This window comes from Brienomyrus brachyistius, chromosome 21 (assembly GCF_023856365.1).
Source record: "Brienomyrus brachyistius isolate T26 chromosome 21, BBRACH_0.4, whole genome shotgun sequence".
Classification (NCBI taxonomy): Eukaryota; Metazoa; Chordata; class Actinopteri; order Osteoglossiformes; family Mormyridae; genus Brienomyrus; species Brienomyrus brachyistius.
The window spans coordinates 9,159,339-9,185,691 of NC_064553.1; the positions used below are offsets into that span (position 1 = coordinate 9,159,339).

The 26,353-nt window shown below is 44.0% G+C and overlaps 1 protein-coding gene across 4 annotated transcripts in view; it reads right to left on the reverse strand.

Annotated features, from left to right (window-relative positions):
• LOC125716254 (PEX5-related protein-like) overlaps window positions 1-8,947 on the reverse strand; it is a 69,123-nt gene extending 60,176 nt beyond the window's left edge. For 3 of the 4 annotated variants that reach the window (XM_048988377.1, XM_048988375.1, XM_048988378.1), the window contains exon 1: window positions 8,450-8,946. In XM_048988377.1, coding sequence (XP_048844334.1) covers window positions 8,450-8,470 — 21 coding nt within the window. In that variant the 5' untranslated portion in view covers window positions 8,471-8,946. Of the gene's footprint in view, window positions 1-8,449 lie in introns of all 4 variants that reach the window. The other variant, XM_048988376.1, reaches the window with a different exon arrangement.
• Between the last annotated feature and the right edge of the window lie 17,406 nt (window positions 8,948-26,353).

Below are 26,353 nucleotides of genomic sequence, written 5' to 3' on the forward strand. Positions count from 1 at the left end.
CCTACCCACCTTTCTGTAGAATTACCTCAGCAACAGACTTCTGTTTCTCCTTTGTATTTGCGTTTGGAGGCCATGTGGTTTGCAAGGCATTATGGGTACACACACATGGGAACTCTCCTGAGGTGATGGTGTTTATTTATTCATGTTTGAAGAGTTTAAATGATTGATGAATCATGTCTCTCAGTATTACTCCTTTTTGTTAGTGGTGATTTTTATTTAAATTTACTTCTATAATATAGGCCTCCAGAGACATCAAATTTATGTTTATGATATCATATATATATTTCAAACGATGAAAACACAGCCTGTTATATTTCATAAATTAAAATGAAACACATTCCTCCACTGTATCGATTTCCTCCTTGCCATTTTTAGACAGACTGCGTCGTGAAATGTGCTGTGAAATTGATTGCGCGAGATTATTCAGATGGAATCTGTCTGACATGAAACATCGCCGCGCGAGGCCCGCCGGAGACTCGAGAGCCCAAAATGATAGGTTTCGCAGACGCCGGGCGTCGCAGCAAAAGTTGCGGCCCCATCAAATGTTACACGCCATGGGTATGATCCATGGGTCTGATTCATCCTGCGTCACACTGCTGCGGTGTAAAATTAAATTGCTCAGATCTCCCCTGGAGTATATCAAAAGCAGGCTTGAGTGATCCAAAGATGTCAGGGTGCTGCATGAGATACAAGAGACAAACGGCAGAAGGAAAAGTAAAAAAAAAAAAAAAAAGCGAAAGTCGCACAGAAATCAAGCACTGCCACAAAAAAGCCCCCCAGCATGTTATACCAGTGCCCCCTGCGTCACTGTCCGCACTGCAATTACCCTCCGTCCCCTTTTTATTTTACACAACAGTCACTTTCAGGCGTGTTTGTTTTGCGGGTCAGCAAATCGACATCCAGAGACAGACATGTCCCTAATCTCTGTCTGCCATTCTCCGCCTTCGTGACAGGTGTACGTCCTGCTTTGCTTTAAGCTTCTTTTTCCCCACACGGAATATTAGGCTGCATTAACTGCACCTTCATAAAGCATTCATTACAAATTAATAGAATATTCAGTGCACTGCTATAATACATTCATAATGCATTTATAGAACACTCATAGTCAGCATGTCAGCATACCTTAACATCCCTTAACAGCTTTAATATACATTAATGACAAGCCTTATCAGATTAAATGATTATAATGCTTGTTATTATCAGATAATGTTTGTTTTTAGCATATATTAAGGCTGCTAAGGTATGTTAGGACAGTATTTCCAAACCCAGTCCTCGGGGAACCCTGGCAGTCCACGTTTTTGCTCCCAACTAATCAGGAACACCGAATACCTGGTACAAGCACGCTGGGAGCTGAGAGGAAGCAAAACCGTGAACTGTCCAGGGTTCCCCGAGGACTGCCATGGGTTGGGAAACACTGTGTTAAGATATTAAGGTATACTGTATACTTACAAGCTTCTTCTGAATGCTCTATAAATGTATTACGTAGGGGCATTAAATGTTCTATGAATGCATTATAAAGGCATCATGAAGGTGCAGCTAATGTAAAGTTTTACCAAATATTACTTTAACAGTGCAATAATAGAGGTGAAAGGACAACACAGATTACCTTTAGAAAGCAGTATGCTGAGCTAAAGCTCTGACAAGTCCCATTTGGTCCGGGAAGCGGCTGTTTCAGACAGTCTGCCCCAATGTCCAACCACCGTTTCTCAGCCTGCTTTTCAAATGAGACATTAATCAAAGCGGTTTCTCTTGTTGGCATCACAGCTAATCGTCCAGCACAGCAGTGGGGCGTCTGGCGTGTCATGCAGCCGGAGGAACTGCGTGGTAGTCAGCTGAAACGTAACAAATTGTCTGGCACAAAAAAACATAATTTTATGATAACGATTTTTTTTGCCACTGGAAGAAGTGCAGGTAGACTGGAATGCTTTTTCCCGTATATTCTATTTGGGTTCCGCTGAGACATACTCACAGATATATAAAGGTGAGGGTGCAGGGTCAGGCCACTTCTGTGGTGACCTGGGAAAAATTGGGGGTGGGGGGGGGGGGTTAAGGGCCTTGATCAAGGACCCAATGGAGGTGTGACTACTCTGGTGAGCCACTGTCCGCCAACTTGGTGCATATCACGAGCACAGAGGCTTAACCCAATGAGCCTCATGCCACCATGCTCTGAGACAGGTGCTCCTCTGCATACACCAAGAAGAAAGACTGATGTTTGCTCTAACATCCAAGCCAGGATAAATACTTTTGAACATCCTGAAGCTAGAAAGGAGCAAGAATGGAGTGGAGCCCATGTAGTGTGACCACCTAATCCATGTCAGGAGGGACACGACGGAGTCTCTAAACTACCATTTCAACCATTCCAATTAAAACGACCCGGATTACACTTAAGCAATGAGTTCTTGCTGTGTGCTGATTGGTCAGTCTCTGAGTTCTTGCTGTGTGCTGATTGGTCAGTCTCCTATAATCATGCACGTGTCACTAATGTTAATGTGAAACAGCTGGATGAGTCATTCAATTAAGGAAACAAACCAGTCAAAGCACAAGAACTGAATTATTTATCCCAGCACAGAAACCTTTCAGTTTTTAAACAGATTGCAAAACCTGAAGTAGCTCATCGTGTCCCTTCTGACGTGGGTTAGGTGGTCATCCTAAGTCTGTGTGACACAGCAAGCAGACATTAATCAGCAAGACTGGCCTTTCAAACCTCTCATACGTGTCGTTCTCCATCTTATTGTGTTACGGACAGCTACTTTCCCAGCATAAACACTTTCACTGCCTGGTCTAACAATATTTATTGACAAAGGGAGAGAAATTTATCCAGGTAAGAAATACTCAACAGTCAGTTTTAAGTGGAATGTAGTCCATCGGTATCCAGAAGGTAACTGATGCAGCATTTTTGTAAAAAAATCCATGTAACTGGGCTTAATTATTTCAATTATTTCTCTCGCAACTAATTTGTGTCTTTGCAACTTGTGCTGGTTCGGTTCTCTAGTGATTTTCCATGTTTCCCTTCCATCGCACATGGACCGGTATTCAAACACGCGTCTCTTAATTACACATTAAAGTGGCAGAAGCGACTCCAGGGGTTTGGGGATGGATTGCGGCAAGAAATGCGACAGATGTCCAGCGTCTCGGTGACACGGGTGGAATATCAAAGGTTTGGGGGGGGGGGCCCTGTTTCACCTTGGGGAAAAATGACACGGTGACTAAAACAGGACGTCCGCCGGCTATTCCCTCCAGACCCTCAGGAGCAACACATCATGAGCACCGCTGTAACGCAGAACACGGAACCGACATCAAGGAAAGACAAGGGGATATAACCCTATCAACACATTACGCTCCTGTTGATGAGCCTTCTGAGAACCTATATGCTAATGGCTTTGGTGGATCTATGACAGCACTGCTAACCGGGGCTTCAACAAACATACGGTATCAGCTGCCATTGCAGTCGTGGCGTTTACTTAGCTTAGCAGATGCTTATAACTTATTATGCTCTTTACACAAGTTCCAGGTACATTTCAGAAGGGTATAGTGCCATTTCCTCTCTCCTGGGATCTAGCCCAGATGAAAATTTGCAAATTATGCCTCTGAGCTTGGAAAGAACAAGGCGGGAACGCGTCCAAGTGCCGGATCAAGAAATAATCACTAGACAAGTTGTTCGGAAGCCGCAAATACATCGCGGTCACTCGCGACAGCTTGCAGAGCACCTCTCTGCACTGTAACAGGAATTTCAGGCAAAGATCATATGCAGCAGGGTGAGAGGGGAGATATTAAGGTTATTGAATGATTTAATGAAGTGGTTTCTAGGCACTCTTTAGTCACTCACCGTGTTATTTTTAATGGCGAGAAAAATGCAGCATGAACACCTTGAGCTGTGTGGACGCAGGGATGCGGCATGCATAGTTGTAGCTGCAGTCAGGAGAATGCTGACTGGCCATCTGCATTATTATCTGGAGGTATGAATGAATGCTTATGAAGGACTCTAAGCAGGATCAGGAGGGAAGCGAGCCACTGGGTCGTGTTCTATGGAGCGGCAAACCATGGTGAATCTCTGCCAAACCACAGCCATCAGCTGGGACTCAACAAGGTATCTCAAGCAAATGAGCTGGGAAGCAGGCAGTGGAGAGGAACACAGACGCCCTCTATCAGGGCTGACAAGCAACACCTGCCGCCAGTCATCCCATCCCTTCGCTTCCGGTGCCATCACCCTTATCAGGGTATCCTCTGCTGACGGAAGGCCGTCCGTCGGCTTCGATTCAGACCATCAGCTGTGCTTGAATTTTCATCACTTCTACTCCCGGAGCTCAAGCTTTCACTCGGTGTCAGATTCGAAGCCTCAAACGTGCAGAAAAGCATCTCTCCAACATCATCTTCTGGCAGTTTCATTTCTTTCTCAAAATCGCTAATGTAAAAATGTCTCCCAAACAGTCACGTTACACAGAAAAATCGAAGAAAAGCATGCTGGGATATCCCACATATTATAGATGGAGGCTATTATCTCCTTCTCTGCTATAGGCAGATACCCAGATTCCCAGTGCAATAACACTAGTAGGATGAGTCACATCGTGATACACTGACGAAAGTTTGCACATCAGCAGCTCCAGGAATGTGCACACGTGCAGAAAATTGCTTTCCCTTCCCAAGGAACAACGGATGTGGATTCTTGAGGCAGCTTTGCGCTTGACCTGAGTGGGTTTACCTTCGCCCCGGCGCTCAGCGATTCCGGGAGCGGCTGGCTTGCGCGCGCCAGGTGACAAACTCGCTCGCTCGCCAGACCTCGCAAACTTGCCAGCGTGGCATCTGCAGAACTGGATGCATCTTGGTTTACACAACACAATAGCTTGGAAGGTGCATAAATAGCACAATGCATGTGCAAAAGTGAAAAAAATGCTTTTTTTCCCAGTTCTCCTAAGAAGCAGCTTGCTTGTTTTGCTGATGAACAATATGGCAGAATTGAAATACAATACTGCTTTCCATATCCAGATATTAGTGAACTAGTAATTATAAATAATTTAATTTGTAGCCCTTAAAAAAGAAAGTTAATACTCAGCTGATTAAACCATTTACTCAGTACTCAAAACATTCTCTTCATTGATCCACCATTTCTTATCACCATTTATTAAGTGTGATTCTATTCACGCATCATTCTGTTCAGAAAGTTGGACCAACAGATGAATCTTGACAAGTATTCAATATTTTCATAACAACGTCAGACGTTAGTAATTAGAAAGTGGAGAGCCTTTCTTGGGAAATTTAGCCTGTGGAGTATGTGCTGAATTGTAGGTCTATTCAAACATGCCTTCATTAAATAAAATCAAAATTGTGGTAGTAATTACTCAGTTTCTAACAAGCATGTTATTATGCATGTTTCATAAAAGGAGAACGGCGCGGTGTGACTGGACAAATCATCTGACACTCAGCGATGACATCGTCCACTCGTTCCTGCAGCTTCTGTGACAAGGTGAGGGCGGTATCACGTTTCACCAACCGTTGTCTGAAAGGAAAAGACTACCATCACAGGTTAAAAATAGGGAGATGGGGGAGGCTGCGATATATCGAGTGGCCGCAAGAAGACGAGGAACGTCTGCTCGCCGTTAATCACCCCCCAAAAGGATCTTGGAAACAGCCCAGACTGAAAACACTCCATTACAGATCAAATCAATTTTACCTCGTGATAAAAGAATATAACACAACAACGAATGCCAAGGATGTTTCACAAAGAATTAAGTCTTTAGTCCAGCACCAGAACTATTCATCTGGACAAGGGTGAAGCACTGTAAAGTCTCAGGATAACTCGGAGCTACTTTTTGATTCAGAAAGTGAACTCATTAACGTTATGCTAAATTTAAGTAATGTTTGAATATGTGTTAAAAAAAACACATCAAAGCCACATGGACAGTAAAACTCATTCAAGTAGACATGTACTGAGGCATCCAGGTAATAAGCTTGGTAAAAAGAATGTTTTGTTGATACCAGCAGGGCATTAAGCCCATGCACAAGAAATAAGGATTTCCCTGCACCACTTATCTCTGTAGCGTTTCACGTAAGAGAAGAAGCATGAGAAATTCATTTCATTTGCTGGTTCCCCCCAAAAACTTCAACGTGTGGAAGGCGAGTAACATCTGCTTTCAGCCGGCGGAGGCACCTGCGTGTCTCACATTTGAATCAAGAGTATTATTTTAGTGCCTGTTTACAGATACACAAATCACAGGCTTGCTTTTCTCTCTTGGCATTCCACCTCGGGTGCTGCACAGAGAATTGCTCTAAATAAAATAATCCTGGTTCACTGATCAGCTGAATAATGCCGAGCTCCGATGCCAGTAACAGCCCGAGCGCAACACCGAATCTATTATTAAATGGAGAAAGACAGCCAAGACATTAAGTGAAATTAAATTTATAAGTAGGAATAATAAAAGATCGATCTGGTATCTTGGGTGTTTCATAATGTAATTTGTATTCCATAATGTATGGGCATCACATTCAGAAGGCACTATGAATCATACTGCCTAGGTTGAGAAAAATGACAGGATGCACAGTGCTTAGAAAAATGTGGTCACGATATCATATTGCTTTCCATAAAAGCCCAAGTGAGCCGCTGACCTGTGTTGCTGATCTAGTATACTTTGGTGCTAAAAAGAACCTCAAGGAAACTGGTACATTTCGTATAATTGTCCTTTGAATGAACTGTCTCCTTAAGTCCAAATGGATATGCTAGAAACTGCTGAGTTAGCGTCAGTAAACAGTCTGAGTTAACACCATCAAATATTAACCCCTGTGGATAATGCTCAGTGAACCTGTACAGACCTAAGCACTCACAGACATGGACTCCCCGAGAAAATGCCAATGAGTTCATCCATTAAAGTGCGGCCTGCGAGAGTGAAGTTACAAGCTTATGCCGATGTTAAGTAACAAATTCTGTCACCCCTTTAGGCGGGCAAGGGCCCGTTATTTATGTGTTTGGCTGAAGTTCCACTTTCAGTCTGCCAAATGGCTTGACGCGCAAATTATTTTCACGGGGCAATAGATATCACAATAAAAAAAAGACATTTAAGCTTTAAAATGTGGCTAAGAAAGGTATTTTGTTTGCCAGGTCCTTTGATGTGAACTTAATTAAGGGCATGTAGGCCTAGACCCTGCATAATCGAGATGTTTGATATTCTCCTTTAATGAACAAACAATACATATCTATATCTCATACAAACCATGTATATCATTTAAGCTCTAAGGAAATGACTGCAATGCATATACCTATAATTTGCATTCAACATCATCAATGTATGTAAGATTATAAAACATTTTCTTCTAATATTGCACCGAAACTGCATTTGGCTAGTAAACAGAATGGTGATTATCATGGCTTGTACTGTGGAAACTTAATTGCAATGCAGTGACTCTCAGGACATCTGATGATCCAAATCCTCAGCAGCCTGTAGGGTATTTGCAACGCACGTTGTTGCATATTGGTACTTTTGTTGCTCAACAGCTGAAACTGTCACGTAAATCCAAACTTTGGATCCAAATGTTCCAAAGATAAATGGAGAAGGGTTAATTGGCGAACACTTTTTGTATTAAAAGAAGAATATAAGACACACAAACAGTTCATAGATTCATATTATTATTATTACTATTATTATTACTAATATTACTGCTATTAGTAGTAGTGCACTAGTAGTATTAGTATTATTGTAGACTGAATGCTGTCCCGGTTTATGTTTCCTGTATAACTAAAGATTACGACTGAACACATGAATTGGGAACCGTGCACTGTGACTGCGAACCTCAAGGTTAAAAAATTACCCCTTCGTACCCTCGTTTATGACGTTAGGTTCATAAAGTACGCCAAATGCCCTCACAGAAACTGCACAATACGATGATCTGACACGCTGGATTAACTATCCACTATTAAGAGTCATCTCTAGGTTATCTTCTGGCTTTGTAAACACGCAATAATTACCAGCGGTCTTATGTATGGAGCCCTTTTAAGTTGTTTTGGATCTTTTTTTTTTTTTTTTTTTGGGGGGGGGGGTAGTTCACATAAACTGCATATGCACGTCCTATTAAAATAAAGCACAATATCTGAAATATTAAAATAAAACACCTTTACCCCGTTTCACATCATTCTGTGACGGGACAAAACCGGGACATACAGAGACGCACATAACACGTGAGTTACTGTCAAGCATTTCATCTTAATTACTCGTTCCTGGACCCTCTTTTGTATTATGGCTGTTTTGCATCGTCATGCAAATACAGGATATTTAAGCATGAGAATGTCCTTGGCAGGACCTGATCGCCAAGCCAGTGATATGAAGTGTATATAAGATGTAAAATCCCGTTTAAATTTGCTAAACCCTGCGCGTATCCGTCTAGGGGAAAATCTTCCGCAGCCGCCTGGTACCACACAGACGATCGCAAACCCCAAAATGCAAAAAAGAAATCGAGCCCTTACCTGTAAATGCCCCTGGTACATATTGAGTAAAAAGTCAGATATTTCCCCCACCGCTGTCGGTCAGTTGAGTACTTGCTCTATACCGCGACTGCCAGGTCTCATATGTGCGAAGTGATGCCGAACTGGACGCGAAATCCCCTCGTTAGTTGGGTCAAAACTACCTTTCGGTGCGGCGGAGCGGAGCTGCGCCAGTCGGCGGCGGCGGCCGAGGAGCTGTCCTTGCCCAAAGTGCTGAAAGACGGCTTTTAGGCACCGGCGAGAGAGGAATAAAGTACCGGGCTGCTCTCCGGCGCTAGGCGCTCCTGCTCCGGGGACGCGACTGGACAACTTAGGACAGGCGCAAAGGACTGAACCTGCGACCTCTGCGCAGCGGCTCCGCTCCTGTGGCTCCGCTCCCCTTACAGTTTCACGCCTGCCATCTCCCCAGCGCGCTGTCCCGGTGCTCTCCGGCTTCCCGTCCCAGCCCGGCTGCTGTGTGCACGGCTGGAGCCGCCTCCTCTACTCACGTGTTTCTCCCAGAAGGACATAACAGAAAGGAGAACAAAGGCAGGGGGTCTGAATGGGCATGAGAGACAACGTCAGCCTGAGAGACGACGCTCTCATCAAGTTATTTATTAGTATTATTAGTATTATTAGTATTATTATTATTATTAGTAGTAGTAGTAGTTGTATCGTTATTATTATTAGTAGTATTATTAGTAGTAGTCTTTTTATTAGCATTGTTGTTGTTATTATAAGTGTTTTTTTTGCTATTGCTGCTTTGTTTTGTAAATGATTTATGCAAAACAAATGGGGTCAAAGGTAAGAAATGTGCACGGATTCTGACATCGCACTTACTGACATGGCAAGTGTGTTGTGGCAAATACAGTTCTTAAGGTCCCCGTTGAGTGCTGCCCCGATACTGCCGGGGCTGAATGCGTCATCCAGGGGGAGCCTAGGTGACGTTTACGCACCTTTATAAAGACGGCTTTGCTGAGCTGTGCTGTGCATAAGGATGGTGGTGAGAGCACCGAACGTCTGCTGTTACTAAGTATTATTTTCAGGGGCGCCGCTAGCAATTTTGGGCCCTATGACAAAATATGAGGTTGGGCCCCCCTACCACACCCATTCAGATCTCTGGGGGCCCCTAAAGGGCGTGGGCCCTTAGAATTGTCCCAACTTTCCCCCCCTTAGCGGCACCCCTGATTATTTTCTGTAAGTGCAAAAGCATGTCAGGATTTAGTTAAATGTTTAAAACAGTTGGGTAAAGAATAAAATAAATAGCAATACTTAAATTGCTCCATTAAAAGGCTTTTTGGGGGGTGGGACGTGGTGTCGTGGTCAGCATGGTTTCTTCGCACCTGCAGAGACCAGGGTTGAGGTTTCCAAATCATCCTCAGGTCTCAGTGGTGCGTGAGTGTGCCCTGCAATGGGTTGGCACCCCATCCTAGGTTGTTCCTTGCTTGTGCCCTGCAATGGGTTGGCACCTCATCCTGGGTTGTTCCCTGCTTTGTGTCCTGTGATGGGTTGGCACCCCATCCTGGGTTGTTCCCTGCCTTGCGCCCTGCAATGGGCTGGTGCTCCATCCTGGGTTGTTCCCTGCCTTGTGCCGTGTGATGGGTTGGCACCCCATCCTGGGTTGTTCCCTGCCTTGCGCCCTGTGATGGGTTGGTGCCCCATCCTGGGTTGTTCCCTGCCTTGGGCCCTGTGATGGGTTGGTGCCCCATCCTGGGTTGTTCCCTGCCTTGCGCCCTGTGATGGGTTGGTGCCCCATCCTGAGTTGTTCCCTGCCTTATGCCCTGCAATGGGCTGGTGCCCCATCCTATGTTGTTCCCTGCCTTGTGCCTGTAGCTTCCAGGATAGGCTTCGCACCCCTACAACCCTGCATAGGACAAGTAGGCATGAAAGATGGATGGAAAGGTTTCTTTAAAAATATGACCACTCAGTCTAATAGGCATAATGCCCTTTATGCAAGTGTAAAATATTATTATCATTGCGTAATATGATCGAGACATATATTTATCTTATGATATAAAGGTAGTGCTGTCTTCCTCAGGGATGACTCACAGTTCCCCGTCTATCACTGTATACACTGTAAGACAACCTTCAGTAATTAATAATTAATTGATCTTAATAATATTAATAATAAAGGCTGAGGTTCCTGCAAGTTGTGTAGCATTGTTTGTAAATAGTTCTTCTTGTCTGTGTCCCCATGGTCATGTGAGGGAGCTGGTACCATAAACACTGGAGACTGCTGAATTCATCTCACACCAGACCACGGCCTGTCTGCAGATCCAGTCAGGTGTCTCCTCACTCTGTCATGGGTGTCTGGCACGTTTTGGACGGGGCTGCATTTTAGGAACAGGATGCAAAGGCAGAGTATAGCAGAGACCAGGAACATGGTGTAAGTGAGACCCGTCCTGCACGCAGAGGTCACGAGCGATGCTGGGCGATGGCCCGACTGCGGTGTTTTTAAGCAAGCGAAATGATTTCTTTTTTTCTTGCAGTTCAGCATGGATTAGCTAATTTCATTTTATGTTACTTCCCATGAAGTAAAGGTGTATTTCCCTGTCTTTAGGTAGCAGGTACATTCATTGAGGATGAATTACTTCATCTTTGGTTCCTCTTTTTTGAACTAAACTCACCTTGAGTTCAAAGCTGGGTGCCGCCTCTCGCCGGAGCGTAAACCTTTAGTGGGAACATCTGCTTTTGAATGTGTTACTTCCCGTGGTTGTAAGGGCATTCCTAGAATGCATGCCCAGTTACCCAACATCGACATTGTCACTAGAAGCGTCGACATGGCTCACAGCTTATTTTATTTATTTACTTATTTATATATTTTTTGCATTTCCCACGTAGCTTTTTTTGTGATGATTAATTAGCCACTAATTATTTCCTATGCATTCACATGCACTGCTGTGGGGATTTTCAAAGGCTCTCCAGAAGAATCCAGAATGTATTCCCGGTATCCGAGTCCTGACAGGGTGGATGACCTTGGGGCACCTGAAGCAAACCAGCAGAATGATGACAACAGCGACATTTTTGGGCTCGAATGGAAGAGGAGGCATGTCCACGTAAGTGCCTGTGGACGCCTGGGCAGACGTCAGGTCTGAATTATTTCCACAGGAGACTAGTGAAGTTGCACAGTGTCTAAGTCCATCAAACAAAAACGTCACAATAATTACATCCAATACAACCGTTTGTCATGATAGAAGACAATACAATTACAAGCATAAAAAAAGGTAATTATCAAACCCTGTAGCCCTCTACTAGGATGGATGGATGGATCATTGGACGTATGGTTTAATTATCAAAAATAATGATTTGAAAAGAAAAATAAATGTGCAAACAATATATTTTGAAAGTACAATTCTGGGAATAGAAAAGCAGGCGAAGCCATTAACATTTTATCAGTGTCTGCGGAGCTGTGAGTCATTCTAGCACCTCTAGCGATGGTGTAGATGCGGAGTAACTGGATATTCCTTCCAGGAGTGTCCTTACAACAACGTGAAGTAACACATTCGGAAAGGGAGCGAGCAAACTCTACAACCTGGGGAGATGATAAGTCGGTGGCATTAAGTAGCAGTTCGCATCGAGCTTCTAAGAGCATGAGTGCAACCAGACTACGCTAGAGAAAAGCGCTGGGGTATCAGCACATACATTTCTCTGTGAGCAAGACAAAGGTCGTTCTACAGAACTTGGGAGCAGGGTGTGGGCTAAGCCTCTGGCCGGAAGGTCACCGCTTCCAGTCTGACTTCAGCAGAACAGTCACATACCTGTGGGCTCTCTGGCAAGACCATTAACCCCCAGCTCCATGGGCACCGCTGCAGGTGGCTGCCCTTCACTGCCAAGCTCACTCTCAGCTACATGGAGAGTAAGGTGGGGTAGGTGAAAAGTGAATTTCCCCATGGGGATCGATAAAGTGTCATTGATGGCACATACCACAGACAAAAGTGCCTCAAATTATTCAAGCAACTCAATAAATAAAGCAAAAAATGATAAAAAATTCTCAGGAACTTGTCAAACAACCAAAATTTAAATATAAAATTTACAGCATAAACGAAATACTAATTGAGTAATGCAATAAATCTGTCAGTGCATGTCCATAAATTCAAAATGGGCTTTGCAAAATCAAATCAGGTTTAATTTCCTCTTCTAAATGTCCTTGATATCAAGGGTATTCTTGCAGGATACATTTAAGAATGATCCATCTCGTCAGTTCACATCTTCCCACAGTTCTGCAGTCCAAACATGCATCTCCAGGTGTGACAGACAGCCCGAGTGCTGCATCCCCGCCACGACGTCAGCTTCTGCGGCGTTCTTGATAGATTGTTGTTGATTAAACTGCCTGTTTTGCATGCCAGGTAGTTCAGAGTCAATTTTCTGTGCAGTTCTGTCTGCGTTTTCTGTGCATGTGCTTCAAAAGACAGTTTTTCTTCACCAATGACGTCTTTCTCCTCCATCCGTGCCTGTTATCCTCATGTTCTGATAGTTTCCATTGGATTCTCTGATTTACTGCGCAGTTAGTTACTGTTGCCTCACACCTCTGGGACCCGGGTTCGAGTCTCCGCCTGGGTCACATGTGTGTGGAGTTTGCATGTTCTCCCCATGTCGTTGTGGGGTTTCCCCCGGGTACTCCGGTTTCCCCCCACAGTCCAAAAACATGCTGAGGCTAATTGGAGTTACTAAATTGCCCATAGGTGTGCGTGTGAGAGTGAATGGTGTGTGTGTGAGTGTGCCCTGCGATGGGCTGGCCCCCCCATCCTGGGTTGTTCCCTGCCTCGTGCCCATTGCTTCCGGGATAGGCTCCGGACCCCCCGCGGCCCAGTAGGATAAGTGGTTTGGAAAATGGATGGATGTGTGTGTGTGTGTGTGTGTGTGTGTGTGTGTATGTGATGGACTGGTATCCCATCCAGGGCGTGTCCTGTGCTGCCTAGTACAGGGTTTAGGTCATCCTGTGACCCTGACCCAGGATAAAGACTTGCAGGACGGATGATATTCATTTTAGAGGAAACCTGTCTTTGCGATTCCCTTCAGCTCCTGCAAATCAATAAATTAATTCAGCACCATGCAGCAGGAGACAAGGAGAAAATTGTGTGCTGAAAACTTATGCCTGATTTTATTATAGTCATCGCTATCCTTCATCTTTCGGCAGCAAAGAACCGCTTTTCCCAGTTTAACCAAAAACTGTGCATTGAAAAGTTCTTCGTATCTGACATGTGATTCTGAATGTGATAAGGAAAAAGAAGGTCGTAACACGCAGGTAGGAGATTAAACGCTGCCGTTTGTTGCAGCATGCTTACCACATGATACAGGATTACCGCTCCATTGCTGATATTCCACTCGCCGTATATAGGGCAGCTGAATCTGTAACACAGATGAGAGAATGTAACGTCTTGTGAGACGTTGCTTTGTGTTTATAAACGTGAGAATTAATCGAAGGCCTGCACAGTTTTATCCAATTCTGCGGTTAAGAATATCATAGCGCCGCAGATATTTTTACTCTGAAAAATGTTCTTCTCGTTTTTTTTTTGCTTGTGTAAACAGGAAAAAGGGGAGCAAACATTATAAAATTTATTTCACTGCTTCTCATTAAACCACCATCCACCTGAATGTACTTTCAAGGTTAGCGGGCGAGTGTGTGACTCGGCCGGTGCTCTTTGTTTACCTTGCCTGCAGGCCTTTGCATGTGTAGTTTGCATACTGTCCCAGTATTTATACAGCCTTCATATAAGTCCTCAGATTTCCCCCCGCAGACCAAGGATAGGTGAACCTATGACTCTAAAACGCCCTTGCTGTGTGTCCCTGTGCATTCCGGTGTGTGTGAAGACCTTTGACCTGTGCTGGCTGTCTGTCCACCGCATCCTAACCCTTGACCTCAATAATGGATCCTAATAATGGATAAAGGACGTAGGTTTGGTTTCTGCATGGGTGGGGGACCATATCAGCCCCGAACCACCCACCACGCTAAACACATCTACAGTTTTGGCAAGGGAATGTCCCCAACCTCCATGCCCAAATTCACACCCTTGGATCAGGAATCACTGGATCCCTGTTTGTATGGAGAACCTGGGCCTTTAAGTGTCAACTGCATTATGACATGGCTGTAAACCAGCCTGTTGCAGAAATGCGCACATGTTTTCGTAGCTGCTTAGCTAGGGTGACCAGGTAATCCATGTCAGGGGGGGACACATTGAGCTACTTCAGATTTTACAAACTGCATTAAAACTGAAAGGCTCCTGTCCTTGACTAAATCGTTCCGTTCTTCTTGTGATTTGACTGGTTTCTGTCCTTGATTGAAAGATTCATCCAGCTGTTTCACATTAACATTAGTGACACGTGCATGATTATGGGAGACTGACCAATTAGCAAACAGCAAGAACTCAGTGCTTAAGTGAAATCTAGGTGCTTTTAATTTAAATGGTAGTTTACAAATCCTGTCCTAGTTCAAAGTCTCCTCCCTGACATGGATTATCTGGTCAGCCCAGGCTTAGCCTCTCTGCACCAAGGAGCAGGACCCCAAGAGCCAGTGATGTTCTTTATTTTCCTTCCTCTTCCTTTATTAAACCGTAAGTGGTTTTGGTGTAAGGTCTGACCTTGTTGCACACCAGGTGTGACATAGCTTTTGCGGCAGGGCTTGGACTAGGAGCAGTGATTTTAGATCAGGGGTAGGGAACCTGATCTATGGAGGGCCAGAGTGGGGGCGGATCCTTACGATGGCCTCAGAGTCAGCCAATAACAGTGGGTTCCCAGGACTGGAGCTGAGAGCCGCTGCTTTATTATTGGCTAATTGAGAGGTCATCCCAAAAACCCGCACCGGCTCTCCATGAAGCAGGTTCCTCACACCTGCTTTAGCAGGATGGGGGTGCTGGATGAGGGGGGCGTGATGGGGAGAGGAAATGAACTATAGCTTCAGTACACTCTGATACGTTCACGTCACGTCCTCACAGCATAAAGCCGCTAATGTCAGCTGATACGACGCCGCTGCCTTACTATAACTTGGGTTGCAGTTTTAGCAAAGATGTACAACACAAGCAGACCCAGAGAATTCATATTTACAGGGTACAAGGTATTGGACATGTACTTTTGAATTAGGCGATAATAATTATAAGCATTACCTTACAAGAGCACATGGTCTGACTGCAAGTTGAATGCAGCAAAGTTGAATGCTTGACTTTCTCATGGGAAGCACAAAATTCTTTTTTTCTATTTTGGTGTCTGCCCGGGCGAAGAAAGCTGGGTACTTTATTAACAATCGGGATTCATTCTGTCCCAACAGTGTGACAGAATGGCCTCCAGTCCAACTTAGTCAGTGATAGAAAAACTCAACAAAATAGACTGCCCCCCCCCCCCCTCCTTTTCATGCCAGTCGGGCTCAATTTGGTTCTCCATTATCCTGGTAAAGAATGAACGTCGAGATTCCCAGACGTTCACAGATGCGCAGAGGCGATTGTGTAAAATGTGCTTACATTTAATCGCATAAAGAAATTTTCCCAACCCAATAAAGAACAGGCTAACCGGTATTGCAGCTCCAAATTAATCCAGGACTAAGACTTTGACTCCCCCTCGCAAATCACTAATTTGGCATGGAAAGCGACAGACAAAACAAACTGGGGAGTAAATGCAACAGAGAATGAAGGCAGGAATTCGCTACCGTAAAGGGAACAGCACAGAAGAGGCTCCTGCAATGCTGTTATTATAATTGATGGTCTGCAGTGCCGACTGTAATCTCACAGTTAATTAGCTTCACAATGCCCTTCATGTCTGTTCATTTTACTGAGTGTCATAGACTCCCATATAAATCGCGAGATTTATGGACACAAAAATGGGTGAATAAGCTACCATTTTTTGGGGGGTGGGGGGGTTGGGGGGGAGTGCTATATTTATAAAACAAATGTAATCTCCCACAAGCACCCTTTCTTGCTCCTTTATATCAGTGTTTCCCAACCTGATCCTTGGGGATGCCCCAGACAGACCACATTTTTGCTTCCTTCCAATTCCAGGTGGGAGCAAAAACGTGGACTGTCTGTGGTCCCTGAGGACCGGATTGGGACACACTGCTTTATATCACAGAAGCCAAATAGAGGAGCTGTTCCGTAGAATACAGTTGCCAAGTATTTGAAGTGGGTCAATGATCTGCCAGATACTTAATTACATTACATTTGGATTGCATGCCATAGGGTGACTGGACCTCGTTAATTAATGCCGCACAATGCCAATGACAAGCCGTATTAAAGACTTTCTTAACATTTCATTAGTGTTACACCAATTTTGTATTAAGTCTACTACAAAAGTATACAAGATTCTGTAATTATTTTTGACCCTTCAATAAATAGTCAGCGTTCATTAATTAGTATTATTAATTAGTAATTCCTCACATAATTATTATCAGCCTTTAAACAATTAAGCAGGCTAGAACAAAAAGCAACTGACGCATCAAAATTAGTTTCAAATTAGTAATTCATTCTGCTTTTTTTTTAATTCAATAAAGAGTTTATGTGCAATTTCAAGAACTGCATGTGCATGTTTTAATAATAATCGATTACCAGTTACAATGTAGCAATCAGAAAATTCAGTCTAATGTAGAAAAACGGGTGCAACTAATTATTTTGATTTTATGTGATTAAAATCACGCATCTCATTCAGATAACAGCTTAATCAAAGAAAAAAACAAAAGTGTGTTAATTAATAAAGACCTCAGCAGGGATGAAAAAATGAGCCATGTGGTGAAGCTCACAAGGGCGAGAGCTTGACACCTGCTCTTGCTGTCTTGGGTTGGGGGTAAGATTTTCCCGCGACGTCTCCCTCACTGACCCTGTGTGCCTTTTCTGAATTTTATCAGCTTATTGAGTCATCGGCGTAAGACGGAATTAGTGTCCGGTGAGCTGTGACACCTCTGGTGAATGAGGTGAATGTGTATCTATGTATTCAAAGTCCAGGTGATGTCTATCTGGTACTAGTTTGCGAAAAGCTCAGAATTAGCGCCTGGCATCCGTCCCACGCCTGTATGTGTGTATGGCCGGGACTGTGATTGGCTGTTTGAGTCTCTAAACCCCACGTCTGTTGTCAGGGTTCACATTATTTGCAGTCTTTGCAATAAAATATCCCCACATAACAGACTGAAAACAGACAGTTTCTTATTGTGTGAGAGTAAATTCCCCTCCCCCTCCCCAAAATGCGGAAAGGCAACAGTGTCAGTGTTAATAGTGCCTTGCCATTCAATGTGTGTTTATGTACCAGAAAAGTGATAGTGATGAGGGCTGAAGGGCACCAGCAATGATACTGGATAGTTGTTCGACTACCTGATCTCACTGATGTTCTGGAAGGGAGGCGTCAAATCCATAACAATGTCCTGAAGCTTGAGTGGAAAGAACGGGCTACCGTCATGAGAACGTGCGTCACAGTCGCCCAAAACTGTGACAACCCCTTTTATTGCTGTACTTGTCAATTCTGGTAATTTAGGGCATCAGTGGCGAATGAAATTAGTTCTCCAAGTTTGTTCTGGGAGGTGCACTGCGTTCATTCCAGTGATAGATAAGAAGACTTGTCCTCATCTCTGCTCTCCTCTGCTACAGAAACTCTTGCAAGAAAATCGATTTTGTCTTTACTCATTGCGTGTGATCACATGCTTCACGCTGTCTGAGAAGTTCTGACTATGGTTCAGATAAAACCAATTTCGATCCATCCATTGCTCTTCTGTACCCATTTGTCCTATGCAGGGTCAAAGGGGGTCTGGAGTCAATCCTGGAAACTAAGGGCACAAGGCAGGGATTATTCCAGGATGGGGTGCCAGCCCATTTCAGGGCACACTCACAATTTGGCAACTCAAATTCACCTTAGCATATTTTTGGACTGTGAGGGGAAACCAGAGCACCTGGATGAAACCCCATGACAATACAGGGAGAACATGCAAACTCCACACACATGGAGTCACAACAGAGACTCAAACCCTGGTGCTAGAGGTGTAAGGTAACAGTGGTAACCACTGCACCACCCATAAAGCTCATCTCCATATAGAAATGTGGAAGAAAATGCTGATTATGACAGCGATAAAATCCAACCTGCTACAGTGTCTCTTCGGTCATTCAAACAGCTTTGACCCTCAAACTCACTGTTTGTTGATTTGATTGCATTGATGCTTCATCCTTTAGATGATGATCATGACTCTCTCTTCCAGTCCTTGAGTTAAGCGGACAGAGCCACTTGCTTTCCAATCACTCATGACCCTCAAAGCAATGCTACTATCAAATATTATTTCAAAAGGTGGATAGTTCAGGTCCAGAAAGTAAAAATCCAGACCAGGATTTGTTTCAACCAACCAGTTATATTATAAATAAAATCTTGGTTTAGATTTTTACTTTCTGGATCAGAACTATCCAGCATGGTTATATTAATGCACATTTAAGCCTCAGTCCTTCCTAAAGAATATGGCACCTTTGTGAGGTCCCATGTGGGGTACCAGTGGAAATATAAGCACTGTAAATATAATAAATGAGGGCTTAAAGCCATCGTATCCCACGAAGCAGAACAAAGCCCCTCCCACGCAGCTTGTCAGGCATCATAATTAAAGAGGAATCTTCAGAGCACAAGCAAGTGAGTCAAACCACATTTGTGACTCCATTAAATACGTAAAATAAAGTTAACATCTTCCCAAAAAATTCTTTATTATTATGCTATATAATAGCGCTCTGATAACACGTTTCTCAACATTAAGCAAGGGGTGACAGCAAGTAGAAAATGCTACTTGATCTCTCCGTCACTCAGCCATTGTGCTGTTTTAATGGATATTGGTAGAACACTCCGTCACGCTCTTTTTATAGAAATCCAATTTCCCAGCATTCATGTAGAAATGGATTGATTTCTGCATTGTTAATCCCCAGCACATTTGTCAGAGATATGGTAATTCCACTTATTTTGATGATAGAGTTAACAAATGTCCTACATTTTCTATTCTGATTCGTTCTTATTAATCCTTGAGCAAATTGAAAATATATTTAACTTACCTCATTTTTCATTCTTTATTGACAAGAACACGATAAGAATGTGTGAGAATGCTATGTGCTTCCGAAGAAGATATATTAATTATGAAAATATTATGTTTTATTTGTGTTTGTTTTGACGCGATCTAAGAATAAAAGCAAACGTAATTAACACATACGTGCGATTTTTTATTATCTCAAAAGGTAGAGATTTCCAATATAAATGATCCCTGGATCACTGATTTATGAGATTAGGTCAGCCATTGTCGTCTTTTAAAGAACTTTGAAAATGGGAATATGGGAAAATGGAATGTGGAATCAGACATTCATTCCATCACAGATGATTAGCTCAGCGTGGATTTTACTTAAGAAAATCACTTTTTTACGCTGGCCAAAATGGATGTGTGTAAATCCCAGCCCTATCAATAACTACGAAAACAGATGGGTGTAAACTCACAGGTATAATGTGTGTATCCTTACAAATATCCATCGTATTTACAATCTACAATCCTTTTTTTAAATAATGAGCAGTACGCCTTATAAAAATGCCAAGTTTTATGCATTTAATTACAATGCAGCACAAACATTTTAAACATTTTAAACATTTTAAAACGGCAGCACCGTTGGTCACTCTATCTTTATTTCCAGATCTATAAATTAGCATGTTTCCTTTAGGAGGTTTAAATGGGGGGAGGGGCTTAAATATTAATGCCATGCTGATTATTCGGTATTCAACAGCAGCCTGGTTCAGATGACCTTTCCTGGCCTTCAACCAGAATTGAATGGGAAGCAATCCTCATCTGAAGATAGGTCAGGGGTGGGGGGTCACTGAGACTGCATTTTTAATATCTCGTTAACACGGTACGAGGTGAGAGTGGGGTGAGGTGAAGATGCTGCGTCCAGCAGGCCCAGACTTGTCCGCATCTGTACTCACTGGCTCACTGGTGACCACGGTTTACACCTTGCTTTAATTAAAACAGGCTCATTTTCTCTGTTCCCTATAATGTTGTCTTTCCAGGGGATGGTGCAGCCAGGCGACCTTGGACCCAGAGAGGTATGTTCTCCTCCCTACTGGAGAGTTTTTCCTCTCCTCCATTGTCTTCTGGTTTTCTTTCTTCCTCTCTTCCATCTTCCCCGTTTCACACACCATTCTGTATTTTATATAAATGACGTAGTAATGTATTGCCACACACTCTTGTCAAGCGCCTTGGGAGCGAGACTGTTATGAAAAGTGAATTGAATTGAATTGATGCTCCGCATTTCATCCGCTTTAGCGTCTCGCTCTTGCACACGTGTGCACATGTACCTACCAGCATGCCACACATGTGACTTGTGCGGCACTGCATTAAATCCCACATAAACAAGAACAAAGGCAATATGTTACATAAAGTTATCTATGCAAGACAGTTAATCTCACGTGGCCCAGACACCCAGCAGGCTGAAATGGGCAATAACTGAGAACCGGACCATTTGAATTATAGGAACAAAAGAGCTTGGTGACTTTGAGGAATGGGCTCCTTCTGTTTTTTTTACACTCGTGCTATCTCACCTTTCAGAAAACACACACTCCGGATGAGTGCATGGGATCTCTGGCCATTATTCTCATTCCCATCCCAGTGAGTCGTTTATCACGTTCAGTCACCCGCCCGGTGTCATAAGGTACCAACACATGGACTGAACACTTAAAATGAATGCTCCTCTCATGAGCCTCTCTCTGCTTGGATGGCGGCAGCTATGCCGGGCATCTTTGGGCGTGCCCTAATTCGGTGCCCCGCTTAATTTCTGTACCGTGCAACTTTTCATGGGCTCCCAAGCAGAGAGACAGTAACGAGCAGATGCATTACAGCCCAGTCCTTAAATGTAGTACAGTCCCTAACTGAGTATCATTAATATAACTTGAAAAATTCAAGGACCTACGAAGAAGTGTGCCGGTAAAAAGTCAAGCTGGATGCACAGTAGTCCGATGACAAAAAGCTAGCTCCAACCATGGCCAAAGAATGGTCCAGTTTGCACTGGAACACACTGGCATCGCTAGAGGCGACGGTTGACCCAATCAGAGGGTTCGGTTTCACTGACTAGCAGCTTGATGACCTCCGACCACCAGAAAATCGGCTTGGTGTGTCCCGAGCTTAAAGATCCAGTTTTGACCACTCTTAGTATAACGAGAAGACACTGGAACATTCCAGAAAATACCATAGAAGGTCACTGATGTTATGGACTATGGACTCTGCACTTCCCCTTCTTTTAGTTCTGTATAAACACTTTGCTGAGGGTATGCAGGTTCACTCAACGGCGGACATTTAATTTCCTTCAGAACAGCCATGACATTTAAAAAGGCTTTGAACAAGTTGGGGGGGTGGGGAGGGGGGCAGAGGACCGTTTGACCCACATCACAGAAACTGGGGATGTAATGCCTTCCCCACCCATCCCTGAAGTCCCTCAGCATGTTAATGTCGCCTTCATTTGATGTGAAATGGTAGCTTCGTTTTGCTGGCTGGCGCAGCTAATTGAAAACCTAGCTTGCTAATTAGCGGATTAGCAGAACCCTGCCCACCGCTGCCTTGCATTTCGTGGCTGTGAATGTTGCTGCCTCCCATTGCCTGGGCCTTTTCTGTACCATGAGGAATTCCCACTCTGTGATGCAGGCCTGAGAACAGAGAGTTAAAGCACACAGAACAGTGCCTTTATAAGGGGGCCTGAACACAACAGCTATGGAGCACGCTGACCTCTATAAAACCTCTATATGATTTTCTAATCATCTACTTTGTTGTATTCTGCCAGTGAAGCCCGACTTTCATAATGTTCGTCAACCAACTGAACCCATCAGGTGCAACCTGGCCCTCCCTAAGGTTGGATCTCCGGAACAATTGCAAAAATGCGGATAAAAACAAGGACATTTTTTTTGCAGACTAAAACAGGCTAATAAATAATGCATCAGACCAATAAGTGATGTGCACACAAATGCCATGCATCTCAAATCACTTGCATATTAATGCATGCATGACTGTTGCAGAAGGCAGGGCCTACCGCAATGTAGATTTGACAGGTGTATGATGCAGTCATCGCAGTTACCCGGCTCCTACATTGGAAGTTTAAGAACCTCATTTCCATGTAAATGACTATTAAATGGGAAGCAGGACACCACTGGTGCATTCTGGGTCAGATATCCAGCCAGAAAGATTCACAAGTTCCACTGTCCACAACAAACTCAACCATGAACTTCCATGACCTTCCACGTGACCTGGGCGCACCTGAAACATTGCAAACCTTCATACTTTTCCCCTAAATGTCTATTTCTATTTTTGTACTATAGTTCTATTTAAACAGAACACGCCCCCCCGCCCCCCCCCCCCCCCCCACACACACACACACACACACACCTTTGATCTATTAATACCGGATGCGGTGAGGTGTCCATGTGCCATGATGAAAGCTGGATCAAAGGCCAACTGTAGTTAATTGTGCGGATTCTAAAAGACTGGATGCCCATTGAGATTCCAATGGGATTTTCAGTGAAAATGATATGGACACGGGGCGGCATGGTGGTGCAGTGGTTAGCACTGTATGGGGCGGCATGGTGGTGCAGTGGTTAGCACTGTATGGGGCGGCATGGTGGTGCAGTGGTTAGCACTGTTGCCTCACACCTCTGGGACCCGGGTTCGAATCTCCGCCTGGGTCACATGTGTGTGGAGTTTGCATGTTCTCCCCATGTCGTCGTGGGGTTTCCTCCGGGTACTCCGGTTTCCCCCCACAGTCCAAAAACATGTTGAGGCTAATTGGACTTGCTGAATTGCCCGTAGGAATGCATGTGAGAGTGACTGGTGTGTGAGTGTGCCCTGCGATGGGCTGGCCCCCCATCCTGGGTTGTTCCCAGCCTCGTGCCCATTGCTTCCGGGATAGGCTCCGGACCCCCCGCGACCCAATAGGATAAGCGGTTTGGAAAATGGATGGATGGATGATATGGACACCCTGTTTTAGGGTTTGTAGGCCTATTCCTCCATTGTGTAATGGTTCTAACTGCGCCTAGGCCATACATCTGCTCTTCTGCTAATGATCTACAGGAGAACCAGTGACACACAACTCGCAGCTGGACAAATAACCATCATCATCATTATCGGTTTTTGCTCAGGGGGAGACTCCAGTTACATGATTAAAATATGCTGGTTATTAATATTTTAATTACCATCCAGTCTAGTGCCTAAAAATGGGGGCCTATTACTCTTTTCTTGTGAAAATGGCCACTAGCCGCCTGACCATCATTTGATAGAAGAAAAATATAACCTTAATGACCTTAGATTAATTCCTGCTATGGTTACCCAGGATGAGTTCTCTCACCAGAGGCTGACTTGCCCAGACCTTTCCCAGTAGGGCCTACTCAGGCCTTAGAAATGTGCCCTTCTCCTGGACAGCTGAGAGTGATTAGTCTGCAGGAGCCCCTCACTTATCCAGATCCAGGATCATCACTGGATGGGCCAGCTGCCATGAAGGACTCTTAAAGAGAATCACTGACGTCTATGAGAGTGCGGTTGGAGTCAAAAAAAAAATCTGACAGCAAGTTACTTTGAGAATCACAGCAATAAGAACACAACCTGCCTCTTCCATAAACCATTCTCAGTTATTCCTACTATTTTTCCTTCTGCTCAAAACTATTCCTGTTGTGATGATTGGATTTGTCTCATCCAAAATCGACCACCACCAAAACCACTACCACTAACCACTCGACAATAAGAATAGACATTATGATACTCAAATTTCTAAATCTGGCTTTACAACTCATTGTTATACGATGTTGTGTTCTCTGTTGACACAAAGAGTCTCAAATTCAAATATCTGTCAGCAGAGGGAAAGATTAATCATTGAGTCAGCTGTCAAAGACCAACAGTCTGAACACCGACCTTCTGCACCTTGCAGAAAATAACCATCTATCTGAATCCAGGATGATAATGGATTATTGAACCCAAACAGAGCTGGCTCTCTGTTGTTTAGATTATATTTCTAATTTAACTCTTCTCTTCAACTTTACATTCATTCATTGGCATATATAGTTACTAAACTAAATAATAATCTTTGTTGTTATGTGAGCATGTGGGAATATTTGCATATAATTTCTGTTTACCTTAGGGTAGAATCGTGGAATTTGACATGGGGCACTTTCCTTAAAACCTGCTGTTTGTGGCAAAAAAAATAACATCTTATCTCATCTTCTGACCGCTTTTCCTGGTGAGGGTTGCAGTGGCAGCATGCTGAGTAGGTAAGACCGGACCTATTTTTCCAAGTGAGTCATCCAGGTGGCATCCTCATAATGTCCAAACCACCTTAGCTGATTCCTCTCTATCTGAAGGAGCAGCGGCTGGTTTCTGACATCTCTCTGGACCTCCAAACTCCTCACTCCATCACAGAGAACGACTCTAGCAGCCCTGCGGAGAAACGTCATGACCTTGTTCTTACAGCTGAAGACCATAGGTGAGGAGAGGGAAGCGGACTGACTGATCACCGCGGACCTCCGTAGTTCTGGAAAAATGCAGTCGCAGCACTGCGTGCCCCTGACCTCAGCACATGGGCAAAGGTTTTTTCTGGACGTGCGAGTTGAATTTATCTCGCACAGAAGTTTCACCCAGATGCTTCCAGCAAACCTTGACAGCATGTCTTAGTCATCTTGGCCCATCCCACCATCATCATATACACCAAATCCAACTCACTACCCAATGGTGTTCAGCTAATGGTTCTACCCGTCTCTTAACCCTTGTCCAAAACACACTACATCAAGTCACATGACACGACCACAAAGATAATCAGTAGCCTCCTTTGGTGATCGGGCACCACAAACACTAAAGAACATCCAAGGTTTGCACAGAAGCCCACCCATCGGGTTTAATTTTGGGAGGAAATCCTACCCAATCATGGCCCTTCAGATATTTCCATTTTTACCCACCTGCCAGTAGAAACACAGAGTACATGAGTAGTACCATTTAGTGCGGTGGTTCTCAACCTTTTTTACACTGTGACCTTATTTTTGCCATGCCAATTCAGTCGCGACCCTATGTCAAGTATAGGTTTAAATTAACACTAGGATCTAGCACACAGTGCACTCTGTAGTTTGCCCCAATCAATGCCTATCGCACAAATCTGATTGGATGTGCCAGTGAATTTTAAATTAAGCATCTGTGGTCAGGCTTCCAGGATTGGTTGACTGTTCACTAGTTTTGCGCTAAGCATTTGCAGACCCAAGACCCATTTATAGGCCGTACAGGTTAATTGTAGGACTGGGGCTGAGAAATCTGATCGTGGATCAGCATAGGAGCTTACTGGTTTTAAAATGCTTACATTTCCAGCTCTGCCTCATGACCCTTTCAGAACTTGCGGCGATCCAAAGTTGGGTCGTGACCCATGTGTTGAGAATTGCTGATTTAATTCACCTCATCCACCTTCTCTAAGAAGGCCATGTGCTCCGGAATACATGCTTACATACAAACAGTCGATTAAGCTAAGCCCTAGCAGAGGTTTAGGCTCAAGTTCCGTGAATCATTAAGACACACTAACCCCTCTGACTGGTTATGATTCTTGGAAGAGTAAAAGTAACAGGTTAGTCTGATTATAATCAGAATGCGATTCCACTCACCTCCAACCGAGCTCTGCTTTGATACATAAGCAGTCAATTCTTCATACTGACTGTTTGTCCCTGGGGGGTAAAATACTGATTAAATAAAAGAACTAGTTTACACCGGTTTGCACAGGTATATGACGCGATTACATATAGGTTTCCTAAATCTCATAAGCCTCCCAAATGACCAGAAGGCAAAGTATTATGGACATGATCGCTGTCCAGCAATACCAGTTTCTGACAGGTACTACTAACTGTTAATCTCCCTATGGGGGGTAGGGGGGGGCGGGGGGGACTGGAGGCTGCAATAGTCTGCAATGCAAATGTGGCTAATAGTGTATGGCA